The sequence below is a fragment of the Tachysurus fulvidraco genome, chromosome 1 (assembly GCF_022655615.1).
Source record: "Tachysurus fulvidraco isolate hzauxx_2018 chromosome 1, HZAU_PFXX_2.0, whole genome shotgun sequence".
Classification (NCBI taxonomy): Eukaryota; Metazoa; Chordata; class Actinopteri; order Siluriformes; family Bagridae; genus Tachysurus; species Tachysurus fulvidraco.
In genome coordinates, this window is record NC_062518.1 from 31835897 (window position 1) to 31858180 (window position 22284).

A 22284-nucleotide genomic window follows, 5' to 3' on the forward strand; every position below is an offset into this window, starting at 1 on the left:
TTGTCCCTATATCATATTTTTAGTATCATATTCAAAGTCTTAAAAGTGCACACAGGAAAGAAAGGCAATGTTCTGGATTTAATTTTCAGTTCCTGTCTTTACCTTAGATGTCCACTAAGGTTTTCTTATGAATGTTTTTGTCGTCAGCATTAAGAAAGAAAAGCACCTGATATAAACGACACAAAAAGAGCTTGAAATTTTATTTACCATTTAAGTGAAAATGTAAAGAATGAAATTAGGTTGTTTTTGCAGCTTGATAAATAAGCTCACACGTGACGATACAAGCCAATCGACAGCGTAGCCTACTGGTTACTCGGTTTCCAAGATGTCAGTGTATCACGGATTGCAGAAAACAGTACGTATTGACCAATATGTTTTACTAAAACATGCTTTTTTAATGCACTTGTGTTTCTATATCGCTGTGGTTGTTCATCGTCTCATTAGTTGTTTGACCTTATGCCGTTTGTATTTTTTACTAATGTATTTTTTTTTAAGTTTTAATTCGAATTCAGATTATATGCCGGTGTGAAAACACAACGGAGTATTTTGAGTAACTCACCACAAAATGAGTTATTTGTTTGCACATGTATTTTGGTTTATGGTAATTCTTCGACTTCAAGCTGTGCGTTTGATCATACAATATATACATACAATTGTGGAGTTGTACGGTAAATTTAATTTTTTGCTTTATTTACCAACTACTGTAACTCAAATTATTGAGATAAGGGTTAAGGCACTTCCGGGTGAAATTATAGACCCTGATTTATTTTATTTATTGTTTTTGTCTGTTCACATGCTGAACAATGGACTGCTTACAAAATTTTGTAGTTTAAACAGTATAAAGAAAGTGCAGATATTCTGCCATCTGGTGGCGTAAGCTACAGGTTAATGTTTATCACTGTGACGTGACATACGGCTAAGTGTGGTGACCCATACACAGAATTCGTTCTCTGCATTTAACCCATCCAAAGTGCACACACACAGCAGTGAATACACACACCATGAACACACACCCGGAGCAGTGGGCAGCCATTTATGCTGCGGCACCCGGGGAGCAGTTGAGGGGTTCGTTGCCTTGCTCAAGGGCACCTCAGTCATGGGCTGGCCCGAGACTCGAACCCACAACCTTCGGATTACGAGTCAGACTCTCTAACCATTAGGCCATGAATGTACGTCACGACTTGCCCTTAATGTACGTCATGAACACAGCAACACCCATACTAAACCAACGTGCCAGATGACCTCTGTGCTAATCTTGAAAATGAGCGTTTATCAGTTTTTTCCATGTTACGATATTAAATGCATTTATGCTTAGGCACAAGAATACACTGGAGGTATTAATTCCTATTAATGAATATTATATAATGTGTAGATATACCTCCTGTGTGTGCGCGCAGGAGACCAGGTGGAAGGGGAGCAAAGTACATAGTGTTGGAGGTGCATGCAAACTGTTTTATTGTGGTGTGGATAAGAAGTGTAATGGGGTAGGGGTGATCCTGAAGGATAAGTTTGTGAGTAATGTTTAGAGGTGAAAAGAGTGTCAGACAGGGTAATCAGTTTGAAGTAAGACACTGAAGGGGTAATGCTGAATGTCATCAATGGTTAGGCTGCACAAGTAGGCTGTGACTTAGAAGAGAAGGAGAGAGTCTGGAGTGAGTAAGATGAGGTGATCGAGAGTATTCCCAGATGAGAGAGAGTATTGATTGGAGCAGACTTTGGGTATGTTGTTGAGGGGAACAGAGGGGATGGGCAGGTTTGGTGTTAAGGAAAGGGACCTAGAAGGACAGATGGTGGTGGACGGAAATTGCTGCAGTTAACACTTATTTTTTAGAAGAGAGAGGAACATAGAGTTACATACAGTATAAGTGTGGAGGTAGGAGTACACACGTAGACTACTTTCTATGTGGACGAAACAATCTGAGAGAGATAAGTGACTGGAAGGTGGTAAGAGAGTGTAGTCAGTGGAAGTTGAAAAAGGAAGAATTTTCAGACAGAAGCTAAGAAAGTTTTGGGTGGCCAGGAAGAGGTTGCAGATGACTAAAACTTCAGCAGAAGCGATCACAGAGACAGGAGGGTGCTAGGTGTGTCTTCTGGAAGGAGAAAAGAGGATAAGGAAACAGTGGTGGAATGAGGAGGTACAGTGCAGCATTCAGAGGAATACCCTGGCTAAAACAAAGTGGGACTTAGAAGGGACCAAAGAAAAGACAATATTTGCAGCACAGAGTGAAGAGGGGCATGGCAAAGGCCAGCCAGAAAGCATCCGATGAGATGTACGACGGGTTTAACACAAAGGAAGGCGAGAAGGACTTGTACAGATAAGCGAGACAAAGGGATAGAGATGGGAAGGATGTGCAACAGAAAACTATGATTAAAAATGGTTGAAATGTTTCTAACAAGTGAGGAGAGTGTGCAGAGAAGATGGTAGGAGTATTTTGACTGATGAGAAAAATGAGATGGAAAGACAGGAGGAAGAGGTGAATATTCTAGAGCAAGAAATTGCAAAGATTAGAAAGGATAAGGTGAGGAAGTCTGAGGTGAATCAAGATTGGACAGGCTGTTGGTGGAGTTGTGGAAGTGTTTTGGAGAGACAGCAGTGGAGTTTCTGTCTAGATTGTTCAACAGGATTTTAGAGATTGAAATGATGCCTGAGAAATGGAGGAGAAGTGTTCTAGTGCCAATCTCTAAGAACAAGGGTGATGGGGAAACTACGGAGATATAAAATTGATGAGCCACACAATGATGCTATGGGCAATAGTGGAGGAAGTGGATATTTGAGAGTAGCAGTATGGCTTCATGCATTTACATTTACAGCATTTGGCAGATGCCCTTATCCAGAGTGACGTACAGAAGTGCTTAAGTCTATCATTGGACACATTAACTCTGGTTCACTAGGTTACACACTTAAGATATCATGAGTTTAAAACATCATTCAAAGTTCCCCCCCCCCATGACTTACTATTGATGCAGTTTTTGTTCTGAGAATGTTAATGGAGAAGTACAGGGATGGTCAGAAGGGGTCTTTGTGGATTTAGAGAAAGCATATGACAGGGTGCCGAGACACATGCTATGGTACTGTATGAGGATGTCAATAGTGGCAGATAAGAACATCAGGGTAGTTCAGAATATGTACAGTATGAGAGGAGTATGACAGCAATGAGATGTGCTGTAGGTCAGAAGAGGAGTACAAGGTGGAGGTGCGGGTACATCAAGGATCAGCTTGAAGTCCCTTCGTGTTTGCTATGGTGATGGACAGGTTGACTGATGAAGGGTCAGACAGATTTCATTGTACCCTGCACAGATTCAAGACACCCTGTGCCAGATGCAGCAAAGCAGCCCCAGAACATAGAGTCTCCTACAAGTTTCACAGGTGGGACAGTGTTCTTTTCTTGGTATGCTTAATTTTTCCATCTGTGAACATAGAGCTGATGTGCCTTGTCAAAAGTTCCATTTTTGTCTCATCTGTCCATATTACATTCTCCCAGAAGCTTTGTGGCTTGTCAACATGTAGTTTGGAATATTCCAGTCTAGCTTTTTTATGATTTGTTTTCAACAATGGAGTCCTCCTTGGTCATCTCCCATGTAGTCCACTTTGGCTCAAACACCGACGGATGGTGTGATCTGACACTCATGTTCCTTGAGCATGAGTTCACCTTGGATCTCTTTAGAAGTCTTTCTGGGCTTTTTTGTTACCATTCGGATTATCTGTCTCTTTGATTTGTCATCAATTTTCCTCCTGCGGCCACATCCAGGGAGGTTGGTTACAATCCCATGGATCTTAAATTTCTGAATAATATGTGCAACTGTAGTCACAGGAACATCTACTGTAGCTGCTTGGAGATGGTCTTATAGCCCTTACCTTTATCATGCTTGTCTATAATTTTCTTTCTAATCTCCTGAGACAAATGTTTCCTTTGCTACCTCTGGTCCATGTTAAGTGTGGTACGCACCATGTCACCAGACAACACAGCGACTACCTGGAGCCCTAAATATAGGCCCACTGATTGATTACAAGATTGTAGACACCTGTGATGCTAATTGGTGGACACACCTTGAATTAACGTCCCTTTGGTCACATTATTTTCAGTCTTTTCTAGGGGTACCATAATTTTTGTCTAGGCCTGTTCCATGAGATTATTCTTTTAAATAATTCTGTTGAAGCATGGTTGAAAAGCAATGCCTGACTTTCATTGGTTAACATTCAGAGAATTTTTATTTATTATTACTTTTGTCAGATTAAAGTTTTTTCTATGACCATTGTGAGTTTTTCTTTCATTGACCAAAGGGTACCAACAATTTTGTCCACGTGTGTATATGGATGTGTTAAAAGTGGATGTTAAGTTAATTGGTGTAAGAGTAGAGGAGGCCGAGGATAGAGTTAGCTAGAAACACATGATTTGCTGTGGCGACCCATAACGGGAAAAGCCGAAAGTAAAAGAACAGTCCGAAAGAGTGAAACGGTATTTTGGAGTCTTGTTTCAAAATGATAATGTTACATTACTGAAAACATACACGAAAGTAACTATCTCTTCTGATTAGCTTACAAAAGTCTCCTTGTTAGAATGCATTTGCAAAAAGTCAGCAGACCGATGTGTTGAAGCCTTTCTTACGAACTTGTCTTATCTTAAGACAAATTCTTGTTTCTTCTCTTCTGCAGGTACAATTCTCTTCTCCTAACCTTGGTCATACACACAGACTTCTTTTAATTACTAAAATAGTACACGCACACTCATAAAGTTAAACTTAATATTTTCCACTACAGATTCACACAAAATACCAGTCAAATAAAACAAATACAGTTTTGAAATATACGAATCCTCTTACCAGACACTTGTGTGAGACATGCGTGCTGTAATATTTTATCTGTCCAGCAGAGGTCAGTATGAAATTGAAGGTCAGAGCTGTGTGTGAAATTTGAGTTTGGGGAAAGCCATTTTATTGTACTTCCCCAATCAAGTAAGAAAATAGTGCGCATCAAGGTTCAACTCTGTAACGCAGTTCTGTTGCATACAACGCGGAAGAGATACGGGAAATGTGGAAATAGTGTTTGCTCATAGCGTAAGGCCACGACATGTACCAGATTTATCCCTATATCATATTTTTATTATCATATTCAAAGTCTTAAAAGTGCACATAGGAAAGAAAGGCAATGTTCTGGATTTAATTTTCAGTTCCTGTCTTTTTTTATGAATGTTTTTGTTGTCAGCGTTAAGGAATAAAATCACTTGATATAAATAACACAAAAAGAGCTTGAAATTTTAAGTGAAAATGTAAAGAATGAAATGAGGTTGTTTTTGCAGCTTGATAAATAAGCGCACACGTGACGATACAAGCCAATCGACAGCGTCTATACTGGATACTCAGTTTCCAAGATTTCAGTGTATCACGGATTGCAGAAAACAGTACGTATTGACCAATATGTTTTACTAAAACATGCTTTTTTATATATTTCTATTTTTATATATTTTTATGTGTTTCTATATCACTGTGGTTGTTCATTGTCTCATTAGTTGTTTGACCTTATGCCGTTTGTATTTTCGGTAGTATGTATGTTATGAAGTTTTAATTCCGATTCAGATTATATGTCGGTGTGAATACATAACGGAGTATTGTAACATAACTTTATAACACACCACAAAATATACTTTGGGTACCGGGTACTTTTGGTACTTGAGGTACTTGTGGTACTTGCGGTACCTTATAGTGTAGCTGCGATGGCCGAGTGGTTAAGGCGTTGGACTTGAAATCCAATGGGGTCTCCCCGCGCAGGTTCGAACCCTGCTCGCAGCGGATCGTCGAGTGTTTTGTTAAAGGTGCGCATGTATATTGCACGTATATTACACCTGTATACGATTTTGACTCATTTATTTTACTATAAATGTATGAAAATGAAAATCTGAAAATTGTCTCAGTCTGGATATCCCCTATATTTACAGTCGGCTAAATAATAATAATAATAATAATAATAATAATAATTATAAGTCATGGTACTGTGAATAAAAATGTAGACCTGTTCCAGCAACAGACACATCTATAGGGAACAGTGTGTCAATAACCTTTGCTGTACCCTATTAATTTTATTTATACAAAGGGGATCAATACAACAATATACTGTTATCTATTATTTTCAGAATAGATTATCGTATTTGCAAAAGCTTTACTGTACAGATACAGTAACACTGCTGGGACAGTATTGTAAAAACATTTACACAGTATTATACAGCATTATACAGTAAAATAAGTCACCAGAAACTTTACCTAAAGCAACAAATGAACTTTGTCTGGCTAAGTGACACCTCTCTCCATCCTCCCAGACACAATTGTCATTTTAAGCGTTACTTAAACAGCATATATTTTAATTGGTAATTGTTTTGTAATTAAGTGCAACAAGTTTAAAGATAATGACATTCAAGAAAGGTTCTTAGTAATGTTGATGAGGATTTTTCAATCACTGCCCTCATGTGCTGCAGTCATATTGTATAATAATTTTACTGTATGTTGGAAATAAATTACAGAATTTGTACAGTGTCCTGGCTCAGCTGTTGAGTAAATCAAAGTTAATGTTACTATAGTGTAATACTAGTACAGTCTAGTGAAAAGGAATAACCTTAACAGACTAAATTTTTAAAGTTTATTCAAGTCAGTGACAAGTTCAACCAAACCATTTTTTAAAAACAGTGTTGAAAACAATTTTCTACTATTTTGCTGTTAGATGACTGTTGGATTTGGCATTATAGCTGACCATAATAATCAATCAGACAGTCTGTGTTTTAAAGGGTTAATTAGTCTTGAGTATTGCGGTATTTGGCTAGAGGCCAAAGTGCTTAAATATAGCCGAACGTTTCTCTCCTCCTCCTCCTTCTTAACTCTGGGGCTCAATTTGGACTGAAGTCGTGAGAGCTTCAACTGTTTTAGAATACAGTAAGTAGGCAGATTAATCTGGTGTGAATCATTGTTTTGTGCGTCCATGCCATCAATTTATGAAACATAATTTTTATAATTAAAAAAAAAGTTTGTCGACTCTGGTCGTGTGGAATCATGTAGGATCACGTTAATAATTGTTAGTGGTTATTAATAACAGGCAAGTTTATAGTTTGTAGCCTTATCTATTAATATACACAGTGTTGCATATTTTTTATATTAATTTTACTAGTGTTCAATAATAATTTTAAACATCGATCATGTCTGGATTGAATGATTTTGCAACTTCTTCAGGATTAGTTAACGACTCATATGACAAAATATGAAGTATTCGGATGACAAAAAAGGTTTTTAATGTGTCAAGTAATTAATACTATTAATTGTATTAGACTAATTTAAGGCTTAGGCAATCCATGTAAAGTGATACTATGATGCCATGACACTGTCAACTTATTAATGCATGGTTACATTTCTGAATGTCTTTTAAATCGGAATCTCTGTCCGCAATATTTATATGTTGCATTGCAAATCTGTGGTATAAGAAAGGTGTATTTTCCCCTTGATCATGTGTGTAGTATTATGGCTGTCATGGAGAAGCTGCGCGTGGCCGTGGTGGGCGCAGGAGCGGCCGGTCTGTGCGCCGCGCGTCACTTCCTCGCGCGCCAGGACCTGTTTGCACCACCGGTGCTGTTCGAGCTCACCAAGAATGTTGGTGGAACGTGGGTTTACGAAGAGCGCGTGGGACACTACGACAACGGTCTGCCCATCCACAGCAGCATGTACAGGGACCTCAGGTGAACGACCTTTTTCGTGTGCATGTGTGTTGGGGTGGAAGGTTTGCTGGGGGTTTAAAAATAGCTAATTGTGCATGAACGTCTGATTTGTTCCATATTGCAAAATTGATACCCACACAATGACACTCATGAGTTTGGCTTAATATTTTCTATATATTTGTACATGTTTTTTAACCAGTGATTATTGTCCACATTTGGCAGAACAAATATTCCTAAAGAGGTCATGTCGTTTCCTGATTTCCCCTTCGCAAAGCATCTCCCTTCATTTGTACCTCATACAGAGGTGCGCAAGTACCTAGAGCAGTACTGTGATCATTTTAACATCCGGGAGCACATCAGGGTATGTTTTTTTATTTTTGCCAAAAGTTTCAAGCAAGCATAAAATGTATAAATAAAATTGTTGGTTTAGTTTCTTGGCCATTTATTTGTGATTTCCACATTAAGTGCATCCTGTTAGCAAGATGCAGAATTGCTTTCATTTCTATTGGATTATTAGTACAAAAATTGTATTTATTATTTGTACAGTGACTTTGTAAACTGTATGTCTATTAGCACTTCTGAAATCCCCTTTTCAGTTTGGCACAACTGTGGATGCAGTGGACCCAGTAAAAGTAAAGACTGGCTGGAAAGGTTTGGCATGGGATATCACCAGCAGTGATAGCGTGGACCGAAGCAAATCCATCAAAGAGCGTTTTGACGTTGTTATGGTGTGTAATGGGTGTGTATAACCTTTGTTCTCCTTCAGTGTGCCTAGAAATATACCAATAATTAATAGACAATGATTTAGATTATAAAACACATGACAATTCACCAATGATTTCTAAAATACAAGATCTTTTCCACAACGCTAGAAAAAGTGTTTTTTTAAAAAAAAAAAAAAAAAGAACAAAAAGATACGAGTCCTATGAATGGACCCTAGATGAATGTTAAAATGGTTATGGCATGGTTGTGGTCATGTCAGACATACAGTTAGTTTTAGACCAAAGGTTGATCAGTTTTTAGCTAATCAAATACACTGGCTCAGAAAGTTTATCTGCTGTAATCTTTTTCAAACAAAATTGTGCTTGTAAACAAAATTGTACATGCTGTTACTCCATGTTTTATAAAAATCAGACAGCTCTCATACATTGCAGAAGCTGAAAGCCGAATGAGGCCAGTCAAATACGTATTGCTGTATTGTTTCTTTAAATCTATGAATATTGTGATTATCAACAAGAGAACTTGTGTAGCATTTTTTTAAATCAGAGTGAGACTAATGTACCTATTTGTTTTCTAATGATTTTAAATACTAGACATTTCTATGACCCATACATCCCTGCTATACCTGGATTGGGGAAGTTCAAAGGTACGTGTACCTGCCTGATATGTTATGTAAACATCATGTTGGATTTTGGTTCATTAGTTTCAGCTGCTATCCAAGATTTTGGATTGAAACCTGGCCAATTACTGACCAAGCAGATTTCAGATCAAAGATTTTCTGTTCTGAGGCCATGTCCATGAATCTTATCATATTATATAAGATCAACAGGTCTTTGATCAATTCATAGAAGTGCAAATCTGGCACTAGATTAGGACTTAAGGAAGGTTTGAGTGTAACACCATACCCTTGTAGCATGTATTTAAATCAATATAGCACACAAGCCTAAAAACTTCAAAACTTCTATTTTTTGTAGGGTTGAGTCTACATTGGAAAAAGAGAGTCCGAGACTTGTTTAAACCAAAAAAGCAACTGTTCAGCGTCTATGTCTATTAATTCTGACTTATTCTTTCTTTTAATGGATGCATATTTTGATTGTATTTCATGTACAATTTATGAACACTAGGGTTTTTAAAGACTAGGATTTGTGTATGATATGTTGACTTTTACAGGTATGTTGATGCATAGCCATGATTATCGGAGTGCAGAGCCTTTTGCAGACAAGTCAGTATTAGTGCTCGGTGCTGGTCTATCTGGGCTGGACATTGCCATGGAGCTCTCTGATGTCAATGCTAAGGTCTCTCAATGCATTCAATCATCTGTCCATCTCTTCCATGTTATTGCACCAAGGCATGTGTCAACATGATTATGTGGTTTCACATGCCTTAATGGTTTATTTCTCTAGAAATGTAAAAAAAAAAAAAAAAAAAGACTTCTTTATAGCGCTAAGATTGAGCCACATTGTGTGACAGACTATTTATCCACCAATCAGGTGATCCTAAGTCATGGTCAGAAGCCCCTGACTTGCCCCATGCCCCAAGGTGTGGAGCAGGCTCCTCCAGTAAGCAAAGTCTTGGAGGATGGAATTGTGGAGTTTCAGGATGGGAAGCGAGCAGAGCCAGAGGTGTTTATGCTCTGCACAGGCTACAACTTTGTCTACCCTTTTCTGAATGAGCAACTCGGGGTGCAGGTGAAAGAGCACTTGGTCTATCCTCTCTACAAGTTTCTGATACCTCCTGCATATCCATCACTCTTTATTGTAGGAATCTGCAGAGCCATATGCCCATTTCCACACTTCCACATACAAGTGAGTCACATATACTCTTACTTTTTTACCTTTGAGCAGTGTTCTGCTGGAGTTTGTCAATAATGTTTGCCACATGGTCCACTGATTAATGACCAAATATGACTCTTCTACATCTTACCTACAGTATAAATGAATTGCTGTATGAGATATGGCGCAGATGTTTATTAAGTTTAAGGATGACTTTTGTGTTCAGTTTTGTTTGCACTAGACTCATTCTGACTTTTATTTAATTTGATCACATTTTTGTCTATGTTCTTTTTCTAAGCTTTCCACCTATTCTGTTTCACTCTTTCAGACTAAGTTTGCCATCTCTGTGCTGGATGGTTCGTTCACCCTTCCCTCATGTGAAGAAATGGAGAAGGATATTGAGATGGACATGGCTGCTCGCCGATCTCGTGGTGTCGCCACCCGACATATCCTGAAACTGGACTCTGAACAGTGGGCCTATAATGACCATTTAGCCCACCTGGGCGGCTTCCAGCCGCTTCCTCGCTACTGGAGCAATCTGTATGAATCCAACAAGGTTTTCCGTGCCCGGGATATGCTCAACTACAAAACCTACAACTATAATGTAGTTAATGAGACAGAATGGGTGGTGAAAAATCTGCAAGGACAACAGTTGCAGAAACCACAACTTAAACATATCTAATTAAATCTACAGTATGTAGGAGTGTATATTCAGCCTTTAGCTGAAAATTAATGAAGTAGCTTTTTGCTGTATTTGAGTTACTGTGACCATTAATCCTAAAGACTTGATCATAACTGCTTAGGGCTCAGTCCTGCAAAACCAACACATTAGAGAGTACCATTAAATAATAGAGTAAACATCACATTCTCTATTATTTAAAATGATCTTATTTATTATGGATCTAGATAACTGTAATATACATGAAACTAAAAAAAAAACTCAATTCATTTTATGTTCTAATTTCACTTACACTTTCCAGTTCAAGGTGCTTATACAAATCATATTAATGGATGAAAAATGTTAATGGATGAAAACTGTAACTGTGTTAAACAATAAAGGGCAGTTTTACAGGAGAGGAAAATATGTTTGTTTTTTGTTTTTTTTAGCATATGATGCCTGGGAGTGTGATGCCAGGACATATTCTGATCCACGGTGATAAATCAAATTGACAGGGTTAGTCAGATAGATTGGGTATATTATGAGCAGGTAGCGTTGCCACATCAAGATGCAGAATCCCTGGTTCAAACTTTTGCTCAGATCTGTTTTACCCACCTGCCATGTAAATCAGTGAAAAGAATAAAAATATGAAAAATAATGGAAAAATAATTAATGCATTCATGTTTAATCACAGGTAAAGGCCAAGTGTACATACTGGAAAACCTTGATTTGAACAACCACAAACCATTCTTTTGTCTGTTGCATAATTATTCATTATTAGCTTTGCAGAATGCTGTCTGTCAGCCAGTGGCAGCTGGAGATTATTAAATTAGAGTAAGCAAACCTTTCTATTGTGGGCTTTATTTATGTAATGGACTGTATTTATGCTTTGTATGGCCTTCTTTTGCTCTACCACATTACAAAGGTGTTCTACTGGACTCAAATCTGGGTTGCACATAGCCAACAAAACAGCTGTGGTATTCCAGAAAGCCAGGAGATGCCATCGTCAAATAGTTTTCTATCTTTGGTTCCACTAAATCAGTGAATACAAGAATTCCTAACCATGCAAATTGGCATAAAGGTCTGCGTGTTTGTTAGTGCAGTGTTTGGGGCTTCAAATGAGATTTTCACACAGGCTGCTCTTCACATGAACAAGTTGGAGTTACATGAATGTGCATTGCTGTGAGATATGTGATCGTTTTGTTTGCAAAATAAGGCATCAAAATCATTAAATAATGTAGACACCGATATTTCATTGCAGCATTTTTAATGCAAGTCAGGCTTCCAGTGTACAGTCTTAAAGCAATCACTTGAGCTATACCCAGAACATTAGTTTGTCAATTAATTTTCATGTAGGTGATTCAATTCTAATCAGGATGCAAACTAATGTGACTGCTAATAAACGTCGTGCAATGAATATCAGTCTCGCTACAACATATGGGAACGTATTAGGAGTAAGGTCGTGAGTTAGAGTCGATGAACCTCTGAAAAGGCACCGCTGGGATTCGAACCCAGGATCTCCTGTTTACTAGACAGGCGCTTTAACCAACTAAGCCACGGCGCCACAGACTTAGCTTAAAAGTGGTCTTTGAACACACGTGACACGCTTCAGCGTCCGACTAGGCCAAAGGTTATAGAGAATCATTAAAATGGAACGCCGGACAAATTGTTCTAAACTATTCAGCCCGAAATAAAAGATAAAAGATTATTAACAACCTGCTTATCTTGTTAATATTTGTGCATTAACAACACAGCTATCTGGTTATTTAAAAATAGTCAATAGATGTGGTGAGATAACATTATAATTAACCGTATTCTTTATTTGTTGTTTATAAATGTACTTATTCGAACTAGTAACTAGTGAGGAGCCTATTGGGTGTGTTTAATACACTGTTGTTCCCCAGGTAGCCACATGGTGGCAGTAAGATTGTAATAATAATGTCAAAGGCGTTAAAGCTTGATACTGTGCTATACTGAAGTGTCCTTACAAACATTTCATAAGTGTCAATGACTTTTATTGACAATTCTAATAAATATTTGCTGTGTCACTCCTTCTTCTTCAAGACCTCTGCAGTTTGTCCTCACATGCTGTCAATCAACATCAGGGCCACATCCTGTCTGGTGGCAGACCATTCTTGCATAATCAGTGCTTGGAATTTGTCAGGATTTGTGGGTTTTTATTTGTCCACCCGCCTCTTAAGTTCTGACCACAAGTTCTCAATGGGGTTAAGATCTGGGGAGTTTCCTGACCATGGACACAAAATTTTGATGTTTTGTTCCCCACGCCACTTAGTTATCACTTTTGCCTTATAGCAAGGTGCTCCATCATGCTGGAAAAGGCATTGTTTGTGAGCAAACTGTTCTTGGATGGCTGGGAGAAGTTGCTGACGGATGATGTTTTTGTACCATTCTTTATTCATGGTTGTGTTCTTAGGCAAAATTTTGAGTGAGCCCACTCCCTTGGCTGAGAAGCAGCCCCACACATGAATAGTCTCAGGATGCTTTAATGTTGGCATGACACAAGACTGCTGGTAGCGTTTACCTGCCTGCCTGCGGCCATTCCCGAGCAAGCGCTGCACTGGTGGTACCCCAATCCCGCAGCTGAATCAATTTTAGGAGATGGTCCTGGCACTTGCTGGACTTTTGGTCCCCTGAAGCCTTCTTCACAACAAACCTCTCAACTTGAAGTTTTTGTTGATTCGATAATGGCTGATTTATATATAGGTATAGAGGTTAAGCTAATTTTCATGGCAAAGAGAGACTAATTGCAATTCATCTGATCACTCTTCATAATATTCTGGAGTATATGCAAATTTAATAAAAACTGAGGCAGCAGACTTTAATTAATATTTGTCTCATTCTCAAAGGTTTTGGCCAGTGTTGTAACTACTGCTTAAACTTTCTGTGGCCCTTATGATTCAGAAACATCAGAATGGTGGAAAATTTAATAACAGTGAATCTGACTGTGCGCTTTACAGGTATGATATGCACAATTCTGACAGTACATTAATAAAGTTCAACAGAAATAGGAAGCATGAAGGGAGGGGACTGATTGAGATAACTCTTTGAATGTTTAAACTTTCAACAACATAGGGCTAATACTGACTTAACCAGTTAACAGTTAAATCAGCCATGATCATAACAGCATGGTCATGGTGATCCTTTCATAGCACTGTGAATTTCTGTACCACTATCTTACACTCAGTGGTTACATTTTTCAAATTGTTTAGCATGGTTGCTATGAGAAAACGCACACACACACACACACACACACACACACACACACATACACACACACACACACACACACACACACACACACACACACACACACACACACACACACACACACACATACACACACACACACACACACACACACACACACACACACACACACACACACACACACACACACACACACACACACACAAAGACACTTTCTCTCCCTTACTCATCCTCAATATCTAAAGCCCACTCAGATGTTCTAAAATAAATCTGGCTCATGTGTCTAAAATTTCCATATAAGTAAGTAACTCTCAATTACAAGAAACCCACGGAAGTCCAGGAGTCTACAGTTTGTGACTAGTTGCTACAGTTACTGCTATAGCTTTTTTTAATGACACATGTTTTTCCATGACTTTTGCTAGGGTTGAGGGATATTCGTTATTATGATCAGTTTAAGCTGTCCTCTGTCTTTTAAGAGTTGAATAATTTGCAGCATGCTTTTACTGGATTAAGAGAAATCCAAATTACAAGTATCTGGAACTGTATTGGAGAGATAGAGCATTTATCATTGCATAAACATTATCAGTCAGAATAACGTGTACTATGTAAACACTATGTGATCCAGATACCCTCTTCCTATTACGATTGATGTTCATTTTCCAATACATATCTTATTTAGATTTCCTAATTCCTTAGCTGTTAAATGTATTCATTGAATCTAACTTAATATTAATAGACAGTGATCAAAACCCTTTGACAGGCACTATATATACAATGTCATTTATGAAGCCTGTAGGGAAAGCAGAATTCCAGAATTTGTGTGTGTGTGTGTGTGTGTGTGTGTGTGTGTGTGTGTGTGTGTGTGTGTGTGTGTGTGTGTGTGTGTGTGTGTGTGTGTGTGTTTTGTAACAATGTCTTTCATTTTGAAAGCATTTTAATCTCACAACTCTCCTTAATCTCAGACTGGAACAAGATAAATCATCGGCAAATCATCAAAAAGAAGAGCAGTAGCAAAACTGGAACAAAATGGCTTCATTACACACCAGCCACAATTCTTTGGCTAATGACTCATTATAAAATATTTTCCAAAAACAGCATTAGAGATATAATTGTGCAAGATTCAAGTGTTGCTAATCACATGGGAGCTTCCTGTGAAACCACTTTCAAACCACATTAGTTAGTAGGTCAATTTCAGTTTATTTGTAATATGTTTGAAATATGTTGCTGTTCTTTGTTTCTTTGGTTTTTTTGTTTCGTTCTTTCTTTGTTTTGTTCTTTCTTTCGTCTGGAATAGTTGAACAGATATTTCCACACTTCCAGCTGTTCTAATGGAGAATTTCTGGAACACGTTTACTTGAATAGATCGCTTAACCTTGTCAAATTGTGCTGCACAGGAACTTAGGATCATGGCACAGGAAATTAAAATCATATGTTTCCTGTATAAGTAATTTACACAGTTTTCTATGGTTATTTTTAGCTGTGGAGTGTTGGGACACTGTGGAGTGTCTCAAAATGTCTTTAAACTGATTATATTTTATTGAATTAATTAAAGGACACAAAAAATCTGTCAGAGAACTCTTAAAAATTGTTCAATTTAAAACAATACTCTAATACAATAGATGGCAGTAACTCTTTTATTAGAATTTTTATCAAAAATATAGTTTTGTGGTAGGATTACAGTATGTCTCAAGGCAAAATCTCTATTTTACCTTGCATTATCTGTACCATTTTTGTCATAATATTTGTGTATATTTAAGAGTTCTTTGCTTCTCATGAGAACCCAAGGGCTCCCCCAAGAAAAAAGAAGAAACCCATAGGTTGCTAAATGGAGCATTTTTATTACGTGCAGCATGTAATTACCATTTAATATTTGATTATTTACTGCTCTGTACATTTTTGACATCTGAAAATGAAAAGGATTCAAGGAAATGCTCTATGCTTTGTGTTGAAAGCTTGTAAGAGATTGTCATAAATACATGACTGCTTCATGACATAATTTCCACCAATTTTGTGTGTTTTCTTCTGAAATTAGATTTAAAAAACGGGTGTTACTGAACATTTTATTCTTTAACACAATCAAAGCATAATTTAGGCCAACACATTTGGCTGAAAACCAAATGTGAGTCAATTTTTATACCCCCGCTTTTTATTTTTGTCCTTCTCTGTTCTTATTTTGTGTATTAACCAGTACATGCTTAAATTGTTCATTCAGCCTCCAAAGCCCAGATATACTCTAACCAAAGAATCCACTCAGTCCCTAAAATAAGATAAGGGACAAAATGCAGGACTTTCAAATTTAAATAGTTGACTCATGATTATTTTGTAAATTCATACTGGTGAGGGTGGTTTCCTTAAGTGAGACATGTTACTGGATCAATTTCCCTTTGTTGTTCCTGGAATAGCATTCCCTTTATCCAACCACTACTACCACTAAAGTCATGAGTGTGAGCCTCAGACTCCTCCCACTTCTGAGCTGCTTAACCTTTCCCCACACAGTCAGATTATAGACACAAAAATTATTGTGTAGCTCTTCATTCAGTTCATACAATTAAAAATATAATAATAATAAACTTACAATAAAATTATGGTAGACGCAGACAATGATTTACTCCCAAAAACGTGTTTATTTAGTACGCATAATTACCTAAAGTTAGCTGAGCCATTCAAAAACTTACCTCCAGAACATGCTGTTGTTAAGGGTGATAAAACATTGTGTAGCTGCACATTTTGTAAAAATGACCACAAAAAACACAGAAGTACATGTAAAAAAAAAGGACAAAGAAAGGTTAGAATGCAGGGCTGAATAAAGCACTTTTCTAGCTGGAAGATGATGCATTTTATAAGAATGTTACCAGCTCAGGAATGGAAACAATGGGGAAACCCTGAAGGTGTCAGATACCAGTGTCTGATTAAAAAGAATGTTGTTCCAGAAACACTTTTAGACAAACATTATGTTATGCTAACATGAGCACTCTTTTTCTGTGCAGTACTGTAACTGTCTTGTGGAACTGCTATTATGTAAGCCGGGGTATCATAAAAAATTATATATGGTTTATATGGACTGTGGGAATGATTCACAGGAGAGATTTTATGGGAGAATGGTAAAACACATGGAAATGTATGAGACAGAACTTCGTCACAAATGAAAATGAACAACGGTAAATGTGTTCAGGTTCACAATGATAAAAATAGAGCACCACAGTTACAACAAACATGACTTGCATCTAAAATTGCTGAATGCACTAGGTGAAAACTTAAATAAGTTAGACTGGCAAGAAACCTACTGCAACATTAAAGGTGCTCCAGAAATATCTGGCAACTACTGGTCATCCTCTACACATGCTAATCTTTTGTATTCTTCACATGCCTGGGTTATTGGGTACAGAGGTTAGACAGAAGCCCTCATTAAAAAAAGGCAAAAAATTGGTCTGATGAAAGCAAGGTAAAATCTTTTTGTGTATGATTCTAAAAAGATCTTTGGATGAAAATCAAGACTGCTTGATTACCCAAAGAACATCACACCCACAGTGAACCATGGTGGATGCAGCATTGGTTTATGGGCTTGCTTCTCTTCAGCTGGGACTAGGGCTAGTCAAGTTGAAGGGAGTCATGACTAGCTTGAGATAGTAATCTATTTTGTCACATAACCTGCACATCTCTGTTACACAGCTGCAAATGAATATAAATTTCCATTTCCAGCACAATGAAGCCCAAAAGCATACTGTAAATCCAAGTCAACAAAGGAATTGAAAATGAAGAGTTTTTGGAATGGTCTTAGGCCTGTGGAATGTTTTGAAGAGATCTGTGCAGCAGCAAACCTCTGATCCATCTCATAGATTTGGAGAACTTCTGCAAGGAAGATTGGAATAAAATTACTGCCTTTTTAACTTTGAAAGACTTTATTACAATACTATTACTATTAAAACTTTATTTCATTTATTAAAACAAATACATTTCAAAGTATTTTCCTGGCCTCAAGATTTTTGCAGTCAACTCCCTGTTTGATACTGACCACACTCCCTTATATAATACCACATGAATTAGGACATGTTATTCCTATCAAGCAGCTCCACTGCAAGGGCATAGAGATGAGTTTTCACAGGCCAAAAACTCAATGCTGCTACAGTACAAGCATCTGAATTTATCTGACACCCCAATATACCTGATATCATTCTATGTTTACATTTATTAGACGTTATCTAAAAGTGTTCTATAAATGGCTCAGGGTCACATTGTTGTGTTTTATGCTCACATTTCTCCACACTGAAGAATCTCCCTATTTTGTCTGTCTCACACTTACTCATCCACTCTGTGTTGTTCATATGCTCCAAAAATTTTTTCCTTGCCTCAGGAAACCCTTTGGAACATGGTGTCCTCTTTGTTTATAGTCTGTTTTGCAGCTGGGCATGAAGCATCTAAAGGAATACCATTCACATTACACAGTGAAAACAGGGTGTTTTTGAGGAAGCATCACCCTTGGAAACTGGCAAATCTGGGCACTAATTTCAGTAGTGCACACAATTACAATGATTACAAATTAGAGATTTACAGATTATGAGTCAGCAGTCATTTTTTACTGGGCAACCTGGCAATAAGTAGAGACACAAAGTTTTGTGTTACAAAGGTTTGGTGACTTGCTAATGGAATTTACCAGAGAAGTCTGATGGCACAATAGATTTTGGCCGTGAATTACATATTAAATGTGCTTCAAACCAGTCTAAACTAGTATTAACTAGTCAGAAGTGTCTGTAATCCATGAGGCATGCTTGTTTGTTGTGTTGTAGGCATACATACAGTATGTACACTGTGAGAAAATATTTAAATCAGTTTGACCTGGATTTATGAATGAAAAGCACAGAAAATAATATAAGTAATATATTACTAATAAACACAAAAAACATAAAATCCTGTGATATTACACAAATGATACATAATCCAGGCCATTAGGAGGAAAAGTATCTGAAGCCTTATTATAGCTTTGGTAGCTACATGTTTACTAGCATCTTCAGTGACTAATATGGTCTGTGGTTCTGTGCTACCTGTATGTCTAGGATGTATTATGTTCTACTGTACTATAGAAAATTGCTTGCAATGTTATTGCACATGATAGAAGCACATTATTTATGTCTTTATAAACCGTAGCATTACAATTTCCCTTAACTGGAACTAAGGGACACAAACTTGTTCTAGTATCGCAATGCCCTTTACAATGCATAAAGCAAAGTCCAAGAAGACATGTCTGCAGTGGATGAGCCCTGATCTGAACTCTATGGAACAACATTGGGATGAACTGGAATGATGACTGTGACCCAGTTCTCCTTAGCTAACATCAGTGCTTGACCTCATTGTTTCAGTGATTGCACTATAGAAATGTTTTTCTTAGTGTCATAGCAATTATTCCTATTTGATTGCTACTTTGCCATTAACGGCTGTATTTTTATCTATCTATTGCATCCCACAACATTTCATTTGAAATAAAGTATTTAGAGAATTTATTTTAGCAAACTTTAATTAAAGTAATTTTCTGTCTGTGGTGGAAAATTACAGTGGCAATGCCTTTCACTTACTTTCCTCAAAGTTTTAATATTTACTTAAGTACATCAAACCATGACAGGGTCATATTTGTTACGTGGGTATGATTTTGGCAGTGTTAGCCCGTTGTTAGGAAAACACAAGCACGCACGCACACACACACACACACACACACACACACACACACACACACACACACACACACACACACACACACACACACACACACACACACACACACACACACACACACACACACACACACAGTAATGTACTTTATCTTTATTAGAAACTTTGTTCAATTGGTTTATGTAAAAATGAATGTATGCTGTTAGAACTGCTTTATATTGGAAAATGTTTTAACAGGTATTTTGTATTTGTGAACTGGGTGTGTATCTTGGCTCAGTGTGTCACCAAGGTGCATGTCTAGACAACACAGAGCAAAGAAATGTTATGTAACTGTCTGGAAGTTGTTTCCTGGACCACCTCATGTGCACCAGGAAAGTACCACAAGGCTTTGTTAGTGTCCCAAGCCATTAGTTTGGAAAAGGAACATGGTTATACGAGTACATTTAATCAAGTCAGCTTTAATTTGAAGCAATTGAGCTTTAAACTAATGCTTCAGTGACTAATTCTTTTTCATTTCTTTCAGTGTGTTGTATTACTCAAGGAAAAAAAAGCCAAAACAGTGCCAACTGTTCACCAACAAAACATGTTACCGAGCTGTTGTGTTTGTGTGTCTTTCCTCTTGCATATAAATGGCATGTGGTGGCAACTAATGATACATGTGAGCAGCTGAATGTGCTTTGATTAGGGTGAAAGGCACAAAGTTCCTTTTTTCCCCAGTCGTTTCATGCTACCCGATAGTGAATACTTATGTAGTCAGTGTCGGAAAAATACTTGAGTGTGTTGTAATAACAGGGGTGTCCAAATATATCCAAAAAAGGGTGGTGTGGCTGCAGGTTTTCATTTCAGTAAAATAGGAGACACAATTAGAAACTGACTGAAGGCCAAGACGGATTCAGTAAGTAGAACCAGGTGTGGCTCCTGTGCTTGGTTCAACTCGAACAACAAAGTACTTTATTCACATATACGTGAGAATCACAAGTAAAAGTAAGCACAACCAGGTTAAATCAGAAATAAATTACACTATTATGTTATTATCATAATCCAGGTAAAATCAAATCCAGATGAATGTTGTGGTGATCCAGAACTCATCCTAGGAACACACCCTTAATGGAATTACATGGCAACACACAATACACACCCTTAATGAGGTGACACATTCCAATTCAATTGAAAGGTTTGTATATATCACATTGTAAACAGAATATATAACTCAGATAAGAGTTGAAATAAGAAGATTCTAAGAGTTTAATAGTTTTTTTCTGTATGCAATGTACCTAGATGGGTTAGAGAGAAGGTGTTGAATGATTTCCAGTGATAATGAAAATTACCTGAATAACTTACAAGAAAAAGAACCTTATCTATAAATATTAGGCTCTCTAAACCTGCTTTCAGCACAGACCATAAAAGTAGATGTAATGTGTTACTCACCCCTCATTGTCTGTCTACAGAATGGTGTGTTCATGTAGGTAAAGATGAGAGAGATATGGACTTCAGTTTACAGTATGTACAACCTCCTGCCTTAGTCACTACAACTACAAAACAAGTTCATACAATCTGAACCCATTTTGAGATCCAGCCACCCATATATCTGTATTCTTTTCCACCATGTTAGTACATGGTGCCAACACCAGTCTTGTGCCATTGGTGTATTAAATTTTAATCCATGAACAATGGTCAGAGCACAAGATGTTACTGTTTACTCTTGACAATGAAAAGAAAATGTGAAACACGTACTGAGATACTGACTAATTATTTTTTTGTTCATTTTTAACCTCTCTCATCTTAAAGCAAAGACAATAAAATCAGAGAACATTTTTTGTTTCTGAGTGTACATGCCATGAGAGGTTTTAGCATTTTTCCATTCTTTTGCTCCATTGGTCACATCCTGTGCTGAATGTTTTAACAAAAACTGCATGCTTTAAACCTGATTAAGCATTAAGAAACTTTGGAATTACTGAGCAATTCTGTGTTACTTGATGCTGAGTGTATTGGCCCAAGGTCTCGGTTAATTAGTTGATGATTTTACAGTAGGTTGACATAATATTTAAAAGCGTCTTATCATTAGGATGTCTCTAGACTCTTTTCACATTTTAGACCTTTCAGATTGTGTGTTTGGGGATATAGTAATTATGAATGCATTTTGTGAGTTTGGATACACAGTAGTTCTAATGAACATCTAAGACTTATGCATTAAAAAAAAATCTACAGATATTTCTATTTGAGTTAAAAATATTTCAGTGAAAGTGGTGTGCCACTAAATGTGGAAGTGTACAGTCATCATTAGCTGACACAAATCTTATCTTCTGTGACAGTAACTGTTAGGGTCAGAGGTCTGATGGAGTGTATGCTGTCCGTTACATACAGAAGAGATTTCCTGTTTTCTTTCATAGCCTTTGAACACATATCCTCACTACTTCTGCCTTCTCTCACTTAAGCTCACATTCTCTTATTTATTCCTTACCCAACTGTTTTAATAGTTACCCTTTTCGCAGTTACAAATGTTTAATACTATTTATTATTGTTCATTTTGAAAATTTAGGAGAACATAATGATA

The 22284-nt window shown here is 37.3% G+C and overlaps 1 protein-coding gene and 2 non-coding genes across 5 annotated transcripts; 2 read left to right on the forward strand and 1 right to left on the reverse strand.

Moving 5' to 3' along the window:
* Positions 1-336: 336 nt before the first annotated feature.
* Positions 337-11265, forward strand: zgc:77439 (uncharacterized protein LOC378987 homolog). 3 transcript variants are annotated; one of them, XM_027169453.2, is made up of 9 exons: positions 337-355; positions 5298-5399; positions 7494-7712; positions 7914-8052; positions 8288-8430; positions 9005-9057; positions 9582-9706; positions 9902-10216; positions 10512-11265. In XM_027169453.2, exons 3-9 carry the CDS (start codon positions 7498-7500, stop codon positions 10863-10865), a joined length of 1344 nt encoding a protein of 447 aa, XP_027025254.1. In that variant the 5' UTR covers positions 337-355; positions 5298-5399; positions 7494-7497; the 3' UTR covers positions 10866-11265. The 3 variants fall into 3 exon arrangements, with proteins under 3 accessions (XP_027025254.1, XP_027025253.1, XP_027025252.1); XM_027169452.2 differs by lacking the exon at positions 337-355 and adding an exon at positions 4923-5055; XM_027169451.2 differs by lacking the exons at positions 337-355; positions 5298-5399 and adding an exon at positions 6794-6918.
* On the forward strand, positions 5706-5787 carry trnas-uga. The gene has a single exon. It is a non-coding gene; the product is annotated as a tRNA-Ser (tRNA).
* Positions 11266-12331: 1066 nt separating the features above from the next.
* trnat-agu lies at positions 12332-12405 on the reverse strand. Its single transcript has one exon. It is a non-coding gene; the product is annotated as a tRNA-Thr (tRNA).
* Positions 12406-22284: the final 9879 nt, after the last annotated feature.

Coding starts and splice junctions, on each gene's coding strand:
- zgc:77439 (XM_027169453.2), top strand. CDS start 7,498: ATGGCTGTCATGGAGAAGCTGCGCGTGGCCGTGGTGGGCGCAGGAGCG. Junction 8,431..9,004: donor GTTGTTATGGTGTGTAATGG/GTGTGTATAACC, acceptor TTTAAATACTAG/ACATTTCTATGACCCATACA. Junction 9,707..9,901: donor TCTCTGATGTCAATGCTAAG/GTCTCTCAATGC, acceptor TCCACCAATCAG/GTGATCCTAAGTCATGGTCA.